Consider the following 16588-nt stretch of genomic DNA (forward strand, 5'->3'; position numbering starts at 1 on the left):
ACCAATTTTTAAATAGAGAGGAAAGGGGCATCTGATGCAATAAACCTGGTGAAATCAGAAAGAGAATCTGAAAGGATCCCAATATTGTTAGACATTTTAAGCAGTGAAAGCCATGTAGAAATCCTTCTGTGAACCACGGAAATAATAAATGCTGAGCCCGTTGGAACATAATCTCAATCAGCAAGATGCCACTGCCTTCCAGATTTCCTCACAGGGCCCTGCGAAGTCCATGCCAAAACTAGCAGTGGATTTCTCCCATCTAATCTCTCCTTATGCCTTATTCGATTATTGTCACTGCTCTCTGACCATGCACTGTCCCTTCAGACTCTCATTTCCCAACTAAGTCAGTCAGAGGAGGCTAAGTGTCCATTAGGACGTACTCTAAGACCGCAAACCACCTTGTTCCATGTGAAAAGACGGAACAGAGAGCGAAGAGAGCAAGGGGAACCCTGCAAGTTTAGCTGGCAACCTTCTCACCTACTGGATTACTGGCCAGACACAAACAAGAAGGGCTATGAGTGGTCCGGGAGATTGCTCCAGTTAATTGGCAAAGGGGAGCTGGTTGGGAGGAGGAGAACCCAGGAGGAGGGAGAACTGGGCATTTCAGTGCACTGCAGGATGGCATCGCCTCTGCCCTGGCTCTACATTATTCTATGGTGAGTAAGACTTTTTTCCGATTTTTCCTTTTTGCTCGGAGAAAAGGGCAAGCACACACCCACTGGGTGACTTGTATACCAAATCATGGAAGCAGCCTGGGTGGTGTGGCATGTATGTGTGGTGGGGTAGACGAGGCTGGAATGAACAGCCTATTTCCTCTGAGGCCAGGACTGAGGGTCATTGACTGTCTACTCACAGGGTAGAAAATGCCCTAGGGAAACTGGAAGATGAAGGAAACTTCTACTCCAGAAACATCAGTCGGATCCTGGACAACTTGCTTGAAGGCTATGATAATCGGCTGCGACCGGGATTTGGAGGTGAGAGGCATCCTTACTAGACCAAACGTCTGTGCTTTTCTTCCCCCTTACTGCCATTCCAAGGCACAGAGGCCTCAGGATAGCAGAGTGGCAGGTTGCAGGGCTTGGGGAGGGACCATGTTTATGTTCCCATCCAGTCTCTGTCCCTTCCTCAATTCGCAACCTTATATGCCAGTCATTTGAACTCTCTAAGCCTCAGCTTTCTCAAATGTAGTGTGGGTGTATGAACAGTGCTTGCCTCATAGGGCGTTTGAGTGTAAAATGAGATTTGCCTTATAAAACACTTTCTTTAGCATTTGTCCCATTAATGCCATCACTAAACATTATTGTTGTAATTTTCTTTAGAATACTAACCTAGTTCTCGTCCATTCCTTAAATTTCACAATTTTGCCAGAATAAATTCAAAATAATGCAACTGGTGTGAGTTTGTAAAGTTGAAAATTCAAAGGATTCCTGCTGCTGGAATTACTTTAGGATGGGTTGCAGATTCTGGCCATGAGAAGGGGCTTTGTGATAGAGTTGCTCAGTTCAGTCCCCTTAACATCATTGATGATAATTGCCCCCATCCCTCTGGGCTCATTTCAGGTGCTGTCACTGAAGTCAAAACAGACATTTATGTAACAAGTTTTGGGCCCGTGTCAGATGTGGAGATGGTGAGTGAGCTCTGAGTGAGGAGAGTAATTTTGCTTAGTTGGGGGAGAGGGCTGAATCCCAGAATGAATGATAAGGGGCATTGTTACCAAACTTGGCTCCAGATCCAAAAGCAATACGTGTGCTCCTGCTGGGAAGGAATGGCCATTAGAGCAGATTCCTGGCTTCATCTCTTTCACATTTCACTAAAAGCTCTGCTTGAGTACTAATCTGAGGGGCCTTTTATGGTGATATCCTCTCTTCTGTTCACATATCATGCATCTATTCTTCCCTACAAAGAGAAGATTTTTCCCCATCTTTATGAAGTCCTAGTAAATTTTTGGAGGAGAAAAAAGAAAAACCAGCAAAGATGGTATGCTACATAAGTGTATATTGAGAATGTCTATTAAATTTAAAACATAGCTGTTTTGGCAGTGTATCTTTCTCGGTATGTGTTATTAAAACAGTAAAGGGAGTCCTTTGGAAAGAGTAATGCATTCCACCTTTTATGTTTGCAAATGGACCAATAGGTGTTCTGGGGACTCTGTTCCAGGTACAGATGGCTATAGGATTCATAAGAGGGTATTTATAGTAAGCAGCAATGAAAACCTGAACCAGCCTTCTAGAACAAAGTATATTATGATATTCCTTCATATTTCTCAGGTGGTATGTCCCCCTAAAAGTAAAATATAAATACTAAAACTGAAGAAAAACATAACTCTTTAAAGTGGTGCATTAAATGTACTAGGGGAATGTAATTCTAGATAAACAGTTATTAGATACTTTCATTTTCTGCTTTTTGAGTTGACAAGATAAGGAGAAAGGAAAGGAGGAGGAATAAAAAAAAAGGGAAAAAGGAAGGAGTAAAAGAGAAAGAGAAAGGGGGGCAGGAGAAGAGAAGTAAGAAAAAACAACACAGAAGAGGGGGAGAGAGTGAGGAGTACTTTATTTAAGAGATAAATGTCTTAAGACTTGAGAGAAATTAGAGTCAGCATTCTCCAGAATTCTCAATTATTTAACTATCATATTTTTTCATTTGAGTACTGACTCACCCCAAGCATAAATAACCACAACCATATTCTACGGTACCATTGAAATCTGGGGACACTTAGAATTTATTTTATGCATGTGTCTCTTTTTTAAGACACACATCTTATATTTGTACAAGAGAGGCTTGTTATAGCCTGGATCATCATTATATGGATATGTTGTGTGTCAAATTATAGTTTTAAAATATAATCACCACTTGCAGTAATAGGTCTCATAAAGGAACATATAAAGTAGGCAAAGCAATTCTTGGCCATATTTCGACCTAATTATAAGTTGTTATTTATCATTGACTTTTGCAAAGGCCCTTATCATAATTCTTAAGATTTTTAATGTTATTTCATAAAAGCCACAAATTAAAACTCATAATTTTGATTATGCATGCTTAAATGATGCTCTGTTTGGGTAATCATGGTAACATTTGCTTTTATGTTCTCTGAGAACAGTATAAAACAATCATGATGTGCAGACAAGAGTATGCTTATCAAGTAAAGTTTCTCTATCCTTGGAACTTTACTAAGTGGTACCATGTTGCTCGGAGATACCTTTGAAGGTGAACAAGCTGCTAAGGGACTGGTTAGACTCACTGATGGTAGGAAGGTCAGCATAAAACCTAGACTAAATCTTTTTCTATTTTTCTTCTAAATTAAGGAGGGGGAACTCAATAGGTCAATAGATGAAGAGATGGACGACTGACAGAAAAAGAGGAAGAATGTTAAGGAGGGTGAAGGTGGAAGAGAGAGGTTTGCACAATACAACGCTACCTTTTATAAAAATATTACAATCTTAGAGTGTGAAAACATAGTAAGTCACTGAAATTATCACTTTCCTGATAGGTTATTGTCATCAAAAGTTGCTTCATTTCTTACGTTTTAAGATTGGGTATGTAAGCTAGTGAATAAACTATTCTTAATAAGCCATCTGCCCAGCATGCATGAATCTCTTATTTTGTCTTAGGAGTATACAATGGACGTTTTCTTCCGCCAGACTTGGACTGATGAGAGGTTGAAGTTTGGGGGGCCAGCTGAGATTCTGAGTTTGAATAACCTGATGGTCAGTAAAATCTGGACACCTGACACTTTTTTCAGGAATGGCAAAAAATCAATTGCTCACAATATGACAACTCCTAACAAACTCTTCAGAATAATGCAGAATGGAACAATTCTATACACCATGAGGTGAGGTTTCCCCAATTCTACTTCCTCTGCCCAAATGATCTGTCCATCATACTAACTCAGAACCACTTATTTCAATGTTCCTTAGGCTTACCATCAACGCTGACTGTCCTATGAGGCTGGTTAACTTTCCTATGGATGGGCATGCTTGTCCACTCAAGTTTGGGAGTTGTAAGTTACAAAAAGCTTCTGAGAGTCAAATAATGCATTCAAAATACATAATTATTTGGTTTTAGTCAGACACTGGAAAGCAAAAGAGAAATATTACTCTGACGTTCTCAGTACGATTCCAGGAATTAACTTACTTAATCATGTCTCTCTCAATCATACAGTCAGAGGTTTTGGTCACCAGGATTAAAGAAAATCATTTAAAAATTTTGTTTGTACTTCCTTTTTATAATGAACAAGATTTGCTTTGAAAGAAAAAAAAAACACACAATTAGCCAGATTTACTTCTCTGTTTAATCTGTTTAAAAAATTCAGATGCTTACCCCAAAAGTGAAATCATATATACATGGAAAAAAGGACCACTTTACTCAGTGGAAGTCCCAGAAGAATCTTCAAGCCTCCTTCAGTATGATCTGATTGGACAAACAGTATCTAGTGAGACAATTAAATCTAACACAGGTAAGCATTTGACCAACGCATGGATGTAATCCTGCATGGTGACTCCAGTGCACATTTTCAAAATATCTATTTCTTTTTCTTCTGCATTATCCATCCTCAGCTAAACTTGATGTTTTAAAGTGATAAGTAGCTTTATTTAAAATTGATTTTGCAACCATGTGCATATAAAGATTTGTGTAGCCTTGGAGTGAGTAGTTTTGTATATATATGACACAAAGAACCCCACAGAAAACAACGAGCTGATGTATCTATCATCTGCTGATTGAGTAGCTTTGTCATACATTGAAAAAATGCCTTTGCTTGTTTTCTTCCCACCCATATTAATTTAAAGATCTGCAAGATTTATTTCCAGTTGCATTCTTTCTGCACACTGTCAACAGCAATAATCCTGATATACCTGTCTTCCAACAGGTGAATACGTAATAATGACAGTTTATTTCCACTTGCAAAGGAAGATGGGCTATTTTATGATACAGATCTATACTCCTTGCATTATGACGGTCATTCTTTCCCAGGTGTCTTTCTGGATTAATAAGGAGTCTGTTCCGGCCAGAACTGTCTTTGGTATGCTTCACTCTTTGGGCTCTACTTTCTGTCATCCTCCAGCTCACATTGCTTGTGTATCTTAGGGGAATGTTCACACCAGTGCACTTTTTCAACCCACAAAGGAAATAAACTCCTATCTCATTCAGACACATGTATCATATAAAATGACCCTCATCTTATCTCACATTGTGTGGCGAATCAACAAAAGATTAGTCTCAGCAAGAATTCTGGCTGGTTTCCTGTGACTTTGACGTGCCCTATTTAGGAGAGTTGTTTTTTTGTTGGTTTTTTTTTGTTTTTTAAACTCAATTTGCTTTTTCATAACTAAAAAAAGAAAGCAGAAAATTAAAAACTGACATGTAAAGCAATGAAAACAAAGGCCAAGATATTGAACCCACAAATACATAAATTATATCTCACTTTTATTAGGTTGGATCTTAAAAAAAATTGCCATTTTTTAGGTCTAAAAATAGATAAATATCACCAGTTTCCCCATTGTTCAACCTAAATATTTAGTTACATTTATGATGTATAGAATCACTACTAGTGTGATGGAACAAAATGAAATAAGAAAAAGAGCTATAATAGAAAAATATCATCTGTAACAAAATCCAATATTTTTCTCAGTTTTTGTGATTATAAATTTAGTAGTTCATAGGGAAGACCTGAGTTTAATTGAAATCTCAGATGAATTTTGACTTTTTAATTTACCATACTAAAATAGATCTCTTTTTGCAAGTTATAAAAGATTATTTATATACTGATATTTACCATCTTTGAATTATATAAATCCTCCAAGACAGAAGACTGCTGGCAGATGAGTAATGAAATTATTTTCTCATGATTAGATATTTTATCTTAAAACCAAGCTAGAAATAAAAAAAATTGAGACATCTAATTTATATTTATTATTCACACCAAATAGACTTATTAAATATGATGAAAGATTATATCAGCATTAAATTTGATCAGAAGTTCAAAGCTTTATTAGTTATGTAATAATTTGCTATTATATTATAATATATTATTATTAATACACATCATCACACTAGGCTTTGAAGGAAACCAAAATGTGAATGCCTATGATAACTGTGAACAATTAAAAATAATAAAATAACAAAAAATACATTTGTAACAAAAATCCTCTCCACCATCATGTTCCCATTTGATCTTGTTATTGGATTGCAAATGCTAATAGTGCATTTCTCATTCTGTTTCATTCTAGGGATCACCACTGTCTTAACCATGACCACTCTAAGCATCAGTGCCAGGCACTCCTTGCCAAAAGTGTCTTATGCGACCGCCATGGATTGGTTTATAGCTGTTTGCTTTGCTTTTGTCTTCTCTGCTCTTATTGAGTTCGCAGCTGTCAACTACTTTACCAATCTTCAGACACAGAAGGCCAAAAGGAAGGCACAGATTGCAGCCTCACCCCCAGTGACAATAGCAAAAGCGACTGAACCCTTGGAAGCTGAGATTGTTTTGGTAATTGTTTACTTTTCTAATGTTAGCTACCATATAGGAAAAGGTAGCCGGAATAGTTACCACAAACAATTAAATAGTCCAAAAGTAATATTAGTGGGGCATGAGTTACATAAATTTGGTTCCAAGGCCAACTTCTTCTCCAGCTTCACAGAAAAAAGCCAAGCAACAATCCTTCATTTATCTTTGCTCTAAACTTTTGGTATTCCTCTTTCATCACCCTCACTAATACTGGCAGATTGCAAGCTCTCAGAGGAGACAGAAAATTCTTAGCCTTTAGATGTTTCCTTTGAACAGGCTCCGTTATACCAACTAGGGAGAATAAAGTTAAAAAAAAAAAAAGTTCCTAATGAGGTTTCAGAGTCTGAAGGAAACAAACAGGGACTCCTATGGACCATTTCTGTTAGAAATCCACTCGCTGCTTTATTTCAGGAGGGCACAATGTGTATATTAGGTTCTATGAATGCTGAGTCATAAGCCAAGTTTTTGACTCATGTGAAAACGTTCTCATGTTCACATTCATGTTATATGTACATAATATACATATTATTATGTATATTAATGTGGGTTTTTTTGAGACACAATCAGTGAGAAATACCTATAAAATTAAGTTTAGATTTGCTGTGGCTAACCTCTGGTCCCCAAAGTTTTTTTGAATAAAAAATAAATGATAGCATTAATAATTCAAGGGTCTTAAATGTGCCCCCAAATTTCAATTTCACATATGAATAAATTCTCACAATTAAATCGCATGTACTTTTTAAAAACTGGATTATAGAACTGATTGACAAGTGTACATTTTTATTTCAAAACAAACTCTATAAACAAGTAGCTCTTGAAATGAGGAAAATTTTGCTCTACAAAATCAAGTAATGCAGACACTTTGAACTGAAAATTTCTTTATAACTGATCAATTCTCATTTCTATTTCCAAATCGCAAAACCACATACAGCCCAGTTAATTCTTGGTTAAATCTTATGATAAAAATTATAAAGCTATGTGTGTTTTACTTTCCAAATACTCAGATGTTTATTGGCTTTAAATGATAATTTTGTATTGAAACTTTTCTCTTTGATAAACTTAGAAACTTGTTAGAGAATTTACATTTTCTTTAAAGGATAAGACCAGTCCCATGATAAGTAAGTGGCAATATGTAATTTAAAGACTTTTTTTTTCTTGAATTAGACCTTGTTTTTAAAAAAAAAAAAAAAAAAAGTTTGCCATCCAGTAATCTGGTCTAATTACACTTACGAATAAAAAACAGAGCCTCAGAGAAGGAAAACATTAGGCACTAGTTGGTAGAAAAACTAGGAACTGATTCCAGAACTCCTAATATCCACAGATTTACAGAGGCTGAGGCCCAACACTTTTTCAAAGACTGAAATATAATAGAGTGCGTACCACTGGATAAAACATTTTCTGTATGTAGGTAAGGTTATTCCCAAAATTCTTCCCTTAATTTAATGATGTTTTCTTTATATACGTGTGTGTGCTTTGAAAGTTCACAAAAATATAAATTTTGTAACAAATATGTTAAGGATCCAGTTCAAAAGACTTGAAAATTATATATTTCAGAAAAGATAAATTCAAAATATTTTTGAGAATTATTTTGTTTGTAAAAATAAGTGATTATGTTACAACCTATCTGTACTTACATAGGTATATAATTGACATATTGTCCAAAGGTCATATATTATCTTAACATATAGCTGGAAAGGAAGAAGAATTAATATTTATCATAATTCCATTTAACAGTTTCTTATTTGATAAACACAGTAAAAATAAAAAAAGAAATTCATGAAAAAGAGGCTAAGAAAAGTGATTTTGAATATAGTCACTGATTTGATATTGAGACAAAAAGGAAGACCAACTTCCTTACTTCAACTCTTTTAAAATATACATTACTAAGAAGAATATGATTTCAAATCCTTAGAGAAAGCATAGTTATCGTTCCCTAAGTCCATTATTTTAAAGGTATAATTTATTAATAAGATGGAATTTAAGATCTCAGGTCTTCATATAAACTATCTTCTAATAGTTCTAAAGTAGTAACATATAATGAGCAGGTTCTTTGGGAAGCTGGATAAAAAATTGCATTTAAACCATCTCAAAGTAGTTTTTTCCTTGCAAGTTGACTTTTTTCCCTACAAAAAATTATATTTCTAAACCTGGGTCCACTTAAAATATTCCAAGGCAATGAAAAGGAGAATTTTGTTTCTGAAAGGCTAAGTCAAAGTGTAAAAAGAAAAGTAACCAAACCTAACAATATTAACCTTGTAGGCATCAAAAAATATAGATGATTACATAGAACATGTACAGTTTTATTTATTTATGTCAAAACTTGGCTATTGCCTTATATAATATAGAGGAACAAACAAATTACACATTTCGAATTTATACAGCACAATGGTATATTATGATTGCAAGGTCATTTTTTCTTTCAAATACCATGACATTTTAAAATGCCTATTCAGTTGTAATCAAAATAACATTATTTGAGTAAGTTGGACATTGAAATAGCAAACCAATGTGGTAAAGTTGAAATGAGATTAAGTGCTTGGATATTTCATGTGATTCTAAGTTGTATGTTTTAATATACACATTGCTTTTCACAGGAAACTGCTTAGAATGAACGTGAAAACTTTATCACTTTGAATTTGACCTTGAAATTTATTATAATAATGACAAAGAAATTCAGGCATTTAAAGCCTAGTACTCACACCTGAAGAGACATCTAAAACTAAATCTTCAGAAGTGCTCTATAGAGTATTAATCTTTCTTATTTTAAGGCATTTGGAAGTGGAGACTTTACATTTTTGGATTTGGAGAAGAAATTGTCCACAGTTTCTTTCCTGCTTATAGGGTATCTTTCCATATTGTTTTTATTTAGTATGCTATTTTGGCTTTAGAGAGTTATTCCTGTTTCAGAGCTTATTACGTGTCTGGGGTAGATTTATTTTATATATAAGACCAAGTTTAGACTTTGATCTCTTTCTGGATGTTTTGCTAGTTTTCTTGTTATTTTAAAAATCTAAGCCCTCACCACTATGTTCCTAAGAATGAATCCCCTGGCCCCCTACCCATCAATACATCCAATGTGGCTTCTTCTTTTTTTTTTTTTTTGCGGTATGCGGGCCTCTCACTGTTGTGGCCTCTCCCGTTGCGGAGCACAGGCTCCGGACGCGCAGGCTCAGCGGCCATGGCTCACGGGCCCAGCCGCTCTGCGGCATGTGGTATCTTCCCGGACTGGGGCACGAACCTGTGTCCCCTGCATCGGCAGGCAGACTCTCAACCACTGCACCACCGGGGAAGCCCTGTGGCTTCTCTTTTTCACAGAACGTGTGATGTTCTTGGTAAATTATCTACAAACTAAGTGGACCAAAATTTAATTGGTCAACATAATAACTATATTTATACTGATTACCTTACTTTTTCTTCTCACCCGACACCAATTTATTGAGTACCTATGTGTTCATCAAATTATTCATACCATAAGCCTTTATTTGTTAAGTGCTTTTTTGCCAGATCCTTTGTAGAATGCTGAAGCTACCTTAGTAAGTGACATCAATAGGGCCTCTTCCATCATGGAGCTGCCTGTTGAGCAGGAAGAGAGGAAACTACTCAAGGAGCCATGACAATATACTGTGATAAAGGCTGTAGTTAGATATGTATAGAAGGCTGAAAAAAAGCCATGAGAGAGTACCTAACTCAGTCTGGAGGGGTGATTGTGGTGGAAGTGATGCCTATGCAGAGAAAAGAAAGATGAGCCTGGCCCTGCTCTAGAAACTCTCAGTCAGTTGTGAGAAACTTGGGCACAGAGAGGGAAATAAGACATATTGTCCTTCCTGTACTCTTTTCAAGACTGGAACGTCTGCTGGGCCATTACTATGTTGCCCTTCACCTGTGTAGAAAAATATGAATCATAGCATACTGAAAGATTAACCTCCCCTGTTCCAAATCGTGCTAAGATTTCTTTCAGTACTACCATTACTCCAAAGAATGAACAGTTGAATTAAGACCATCAGAGACTCTGAGCACCAGAAAGATCATGATGTCCCTTCCTCATGGTAGCGCCGTCATATGACTTATAGAGAGGGTGGGGTGGATTAGATGAGGGGTGTAGGTGGTTGGCTCTCTCCCTATACCTTCCATCAAATCACCATCCAATATTCCTTTTTTGCACCCTCCAAACATTCCAGTATGGTTTTCAGACATGCCACTAGCACCACTGACCCACCAGATTGCTACCAATAAGCTGCTTCTCTGCAGGCATTCTGGAATTGTCTCCGCTCCTCAATTCTACCAGCTGTAAAATAAATGTGAGGACATTTGACAGAGTTTATTTTCTCCATAATGATTAATATGTAGCTTAAAAAAGGTCAAATAATAAATGTTTTCAAAAATATTTTCTCTTGTTTTTGGTGCCCCTGTTCACTGGTTCTAAAAGCAGATACTTTGTTTGTCCTTTGAGTAATGCAGCCCTGGTTAGAATATTTCTCCTAAGAGGTAACCCGTTGCCCCCTCTTCTTTAATATATTAGACTCACTAAATGCTGTATCAGAATTGCTCTAAGTACTTCCCAAATGCCTCATCCCTATACCAAATAACTGATTGTCACAAAGTCCAGTTTGACTCCAAGTACCTTTGCAATATGGCGTTACTTAAAACAAAACAGTGCTCTAAAAATACCCAAAGCAGGATGACACTGAACAGCAGGGGAGCCCCGGAAAAATTCGAAACCACAGGCGTTCCACTCAAAACAGTGACAGCCCCAAGCTGAGCCCTCATCTGGACTCTGACAAAAGCTTATTTTACCATCAGCTGAAGCTGCTGAGCTTACAATAGAGCAGGCGGGATCTGACACGAACCTGTAGCTTGAATGGTTTGCAATATTGGCTTTCTTTTCATTTCAGAAATTCAGTGTGATTCTTCTAAATTTTAGGTGTCCAGTCTCCTACACTGCCGATTCCCAATTATCCAGGAGCTGATTATCCAGCGTGTGGGTTAGCCAGTCCTCTGGCATTTCCTTGAGCACCTTGTATTTGCTGCCCTGCTAGAAATCCCCCAGCCATCATTGGGCAATGAGATAGTGTAATTCTAAACCAGTGAAGCTCAATGGTGGGTGAATTTTCCCCCAGAGGACATTTGTCAAGGAGCAAGGATATTTTTGGTTGTCAAAACCCCGAGGAGGTGGTTGCTACAGGCATCTTGTGGGTAGAGGACAGGGATGCTGCTCAACACCCCATAATGTACAGGGCAGTTCCCACAACTAAGAAGTATCAGTATATCCGTAGCTTTGTGGTTGAGAAACCATGCCCTAAAACCTAAAGTTGATGGAAAGAAAAAGTAATATTTATTAAGAGTGGGGCTTCCCTGGTGGCGCAGTGGTTGAGAGTCCGCCTGCCGATGCAGGGGACACAGGTTCGAGCCCCGGTCCGGGAAGATCCCACATGCCGCGGAGCGGCTGGGGCCGCGAGCCATGGCCGCTGAGTCTGCGCGTCGGAGCCTGTGCACCGCAACGGGAGAGGCCACAACAGTGAGGGGCCCGCGCACCGCAAAAAAAAGAGTATGATCTTAGGCATCTGAGAGGGATTGAGTGAGGTACTACTGCTTATTACTTGTGTGAGCTTTCTGCTTACACCTTCATTTGCTCATCTCTGAAATGAAAATAATATTTTTACATGATAGATTCTTCCTAGGAATAAGCAAAATAATGCATGCAAAGTGCCATGCAGTGCTTGTTAATGGTAAGCATTTAGATATGGTAACGATAATATAATGTAATATCAACAATATGCTAAAATATAGTGTAAAATAATCATAAAACGTTTTGTTCCCTTCTCTTTGCCTGACTCCAAAGTCTTGGGAAATGTTTAGACTTTCATTCATTTGTTTATTCGGCATATGTTTATTAAGCGTTCACTGTGTTCTGTGCACTGGCTAGGCACTGTGGAACGCTTCACATGAGAATAATATGCCCTCTACCACTAAGGCGATTTCATGTCAGGAAAGGGGATAAAGCACAACGGAAATAGTATTTACAGGGAAGAGGTGATGACAGCAGAGAGTTGTAACAGTTAGGTAGGCAGAAATGTGTACAGAGGAAGAACACATTTCCTTTCTCAAGTTCTTAAAGAAAAAAACCTTACAGCTGAAACAGTAATTGTCCCTTTCTTTTTTTCTTTTTTGTTTAATTTTCTTTCTTTTTTTTATTCAAGTATAGTTGATTTCAATGTAAGCTTAGGGAGAGTCAGTGACTCCTAAGGCATGTCTGAGTCATACAGCAGCTAAGTAGTATCTATGGAATTGCAGTCTAGGGCTTTCTGACTCTGCTGCCCTCTTAACTCCTAAGCAACCCTCCATAGAGATTGTCTGGGGAAGCAGATGAGGAAAAGAGGAATCCTACTGTAGGAGACCTTTAATTCCAGGCTAATGCCATTGTGCATAAATTTTTCATGCTGTTAGTTGGTGAACGATGTTGCTTAACTCTGGACAAGGGTTATTCAGCAATCTTCATTAAGTCATTTGTGACACTGTGACAATGCCAAGAGATTGACAAATAAGTTTTCCCAACATCTCCAAAAGAGAGAGAGAGGTGAAACAATGCCTTACATTTTTATGCTAGATTATGGTTTATAATCACTTTCATCTCAGTGAACTTATTCATGTCTGCCCTGTTTCTCCCTCAAAAAGGAAGAAACATAGGTGTCAGACAGACAATGCATGCTATTAAAAATCAAGACGTGTTTAGAAGAAAATCTGCTCTAAAGCCTTGCCCTCTTTCTTTCCAATATGATCCTTAGAAAATTTACTAGAGTAAAATATTTTAATGTTCCTTATATCTGGGAGGAAGAGAACTCTTTCTGAAGAATTAAACAGTGACAAATTTTGCTCTTTCAGGTGGAGAATATTTTAATAACATATATAATAGATGAAAATTCAAATCAGAGTTTGAGAAACATGATAGAAAGCTCTTGGCAGACAATGCTATGTTTATTCTCTAATACAGGTAGCATGCATTGAGACCAAAATACCACTACTCTGGTCCTATCCACACACTGTCTAGTGGCCCTGGGCACAGTAGTCCTGGGTTGTCACATATTTTTAATAGAAAATGTCACTTATTTCCTATCCAAGATCAGTAGACTTGGCACTCTTCTATTTTAAATTCTCTTCTACCTCCAATACCTATGATTTACTTAATTCTGTCCAGAGTACCTAGCCTAATACTGGGTCAACAGATAACAAATAAAGATATTCTTTGCTTGAAATCCACCATGGTCATGTCAAATCAGACTTCATACTGATTTATTTTTGCTTTTGGTAAAGAAACAAATTTTCCCATGGTCCCTAAAAGCACAGTGGGCTTGAACTCTCTATGATGACTATTATAGATACTGGGCAAACTTCCATGACAAATCAAAAGCAAAATTCAGGATGGGAGTATAGAGAGGAGAGGTTCTCAGGGTTGTTGTTTCCCGCAGTCCAAATGTCACCACGTCGGTGGTTAATTCTGGTCCTGTGGCTCAACCAGCACAGGGGAGGTGGCGGCCTCATCCTGTTGGTGGGGGGGCTGCTGTCTAAAGCTCCAGGAGTCTGTGTCCACGTGAGTAACACACCCTGCCAGGCAGCAAAGTGGTAATTCTGCTGCCAAGGAGAAAACGAGGCAGTTTTACGAGAGCAGGGTTAATGTACAGCCAGGGTGTGAAGGCAGGGACCCAGCAAGGGCAACCTGGCCACAAGGAGAGTGATTGTTAGAGGCCGTAGACAAGAAAGGGTAAGAATCAGAGGAAGCCCCCCAGTCTCCACCATTATGAAAGGAGTCTAACGCAAATAGAATTAGAGTCTCTGAACCAGGCTCAATACTTTAAAGGTGAGAAAATGCTGGGATGAAACAAGCAGTGAGACTGACCAAGGCGGTTTATTACGGGCTGTGAAACTATGGGCGAAGCAGTTCCCACATCTGGACCTCAGCCTTCTCATCTGTTACTTAATGCACTGAAGATCCCTTTCAAGACTAGGATTGGTTGTCTTATGATTTCAGTGGAACAGAAAATCTCATGATAGAAAAGAACATATGACAATTCTGAGGTTAGTAAATATATCACTTTGGTAACTTAAGATGGAAGGAGACCAGTAGAGAAGCTCTGAATGGAAAGCAGAAAGCTCTCAATATACAACTCTGAACCAAGAGGTAGTCGTATTTCCAGGGAAGAACAGCCATCCCACTCAATATAAGGGTATTTCTATTTCGTCACTGGCTTTTGATGTACATGAGCACCTTTATATTTTTTTGCTGTTGTTGATACCTCAGTGGGTTCCAATTTATGAATGGTAAAGATTAGGCTGTAGGCTGGGAATGTGTCTAGAAGAATGATACCATTTAGTCGAGCTGTTATTTTCTTGTATTGAGTAATTGCCCACACATTCCCAAATGAAATTCCCTCTCATTGTCCATACCCATTGCCCTATGGGTTTATGCATAACTGGGGTGGTGGGTGGATAAGCCCTTGTAACCTGGCTTATCTCCTAATGGTACAACACTCAACACAGTTTCTGGGGCATGGAACATGCTTAGCATCAATTGCTGATGTATTAAATTAGAGGACGTTGGATGTTAGCAAATCGAGGTTTTTAAAATTTGTTTTACCACTTTCTTGGAAAAGTAGCGCCATCAATTACTCTCAAGAATTCGCTGATGTTTTAACTTATACAGTAAGTAGTCAGTAACTATCTGCCAATGATGAAAAAATGAATGATTAAGGGATGTCTATTCCTTTACCCAGGCTGAATATATATGTATCTTTTCCTCTACAGCATCCTGATTCCAAGTACCATCTGAAGAAAAGAATCACCTCTCTGACACTGCCAATAGTTCCATCCTCCAAGGCCAGCACAGTCCTCACGAGAGCTCCCATCTTACAGTCAACACCTGTCACCCCCCCACCCCTCTCTCCTACCTTTGCGGGTACCAGTAAAATAGACCAGTATTCTCGGATTCTCTTCCCAGTTGCATTTGCAGGATTCAACCTTGTATACTGGATAGTTTATCTTTCCAAAGACACGATGGAAGTGAGCAGCAGTGTTGAATAGGTTGCAGCCGTAATAACCTGTATTCTGTGAGTTCTCATTTTCTGAATGTTTAAAAATAGCAATGAGACTTGTATAGATGCTTTTCTGAACATGAAATCGAAATTGAAAATCTCTAACACATAGCTTTGAGTAAGCATGTATGGGCAAGAAAAGCAATAACGTTACTCCTCAAAATTGGAAGGTGAAGGTTGGTAAAAAATATGACTTTTCTGCACATTAGAGAAAATTTTATAAAAGGATAAAATGGATTCAAGATGAAGTTGCCAATCTGTCCTTCATTGTTCAATATTTTAATTGTCACTGTGAATATCGTTTATCACAAAGCAAATAAAAATAAGAAATGCTGACACTTCCAAAGCCTGCCTTAAAATGTTTATTTTGGCTTAGTTCTCAAGAGAACAAAATATAAATAGTCTAAATATTTATCAGTAGGTTAATACCAGCATGTTGGAGGCCTTTATGCTAGTAACATGGCTTTCAGTGACATTATAAAGCCTGTGTTGAGCTTAGCCATTTGTTTTTAACCTTGCTGTGCTACTTTACCTCAATAAAATATGGTGTTTGTATACATATGAATTATACATAGATCATAAATTATATAAGCATTTGTACATAGCTTTAGTTGGACTGCAGTACAGTGTTGTTTTATCTCACTAAGCTCTCCTTTTAAAATAATATGCTCATTCATAATTCCATGAAGTGGTAGAAGGCTTGTATATTATGACTGTTCTTATATCTCATATGCTTTACCTTTCTAAGTGTATCACTAAACAAAACAACAATAAACATGGTTCTCTGGGTCTGTTTAATAAAGCTGTTTAATAAAGCTCAGAAGTTTCCTTAAGTATGGGGAAATGAAGTGGTTACCTCCCCAGTGTTAGTGTCCCTGCAGATTCTGCGAGATAGAAGGTATGGGACAGCCAGGCTTGGTCACCCAGCTCTAAAAAAAACACGTGAATTTGTATTCAAATAGTCAATCCTGCTAGAAAACAACGGAACAACATCTTCAAAATG

General features: G+C 37.7%; 1 protein-coding gene across 1 annotated transcript; it reads left to right on the forward strand.

Moving 5' to 3' along the window:
* The first annotated feature begins 352 nt into the window (after positions 1-352).
* GABRA6 (gamma-aminobutyric acid type A receptor alpha6 subunit) lies at positions 353-15902 on the forward strand. The gene is made up of 9 exons (XM_029217522.1): positions 353-656; positions 856-974; positions 1560-1627; positions 3609-3829; positions 3915-3997; positions 4310-4453; positions 4865-5017; positions 6225-6484; positions 15299-15902. Exons 1-9 carry the CDS (start codon positions 619-621, stop codon positions 15572-15574), a joined length of 1362 nt encoding a protein of 453 aa, XP_029073355.1. The 5' UTR covers positions 353-618; the 3' UTR covers positions 15575-15902.
* The last annotated feature ends 686 nt before the right edge of the window (positions 15903-16588 follow it).

Source organism: Monodon monoceros, unplaced genomic scaffold (genome assembly GCF_005190385.1).
Source record: "Monodon monoceros isolate NGI ecotype Baffin Bay Population unplaced genomic scaffold, NGI_Narwhal_1 Super_Scaffold_12, whole genome shotgun sequence".
Lineage (NCBI taxonomy): Eukaryota > Metazoa > Chordata > Mammalia > Artiodactyla > Monodontidae > Monodon > Monodon monoceros.

What these genes read in the sequence shown, in the direction of transcription:
- GABRA6 (XM_029217522.1), top strand. Translation starts at nt 619, where the DNA reads ATGGCATCGCCTCTGCCCTGGCTCTACATTATTCTATG. An exon ending in GCTGCGACCGGGATTTGGAG is followed by an intron (nt 975 to 1,559) that starts GTGAGAGGCATC and finishes GGCTCATTTCAG; the next exon opens with GTGCTGTCACTGAAGTCAAA. An exon ending in GACAATTAAATCTAACACAG is followed by an intron (nt 4,454 to 4,864) that starts GTAAGCATTTGA and finishes GTCTTCCAACAG; the next exon opens with GTGAATACGTAATAATGACA.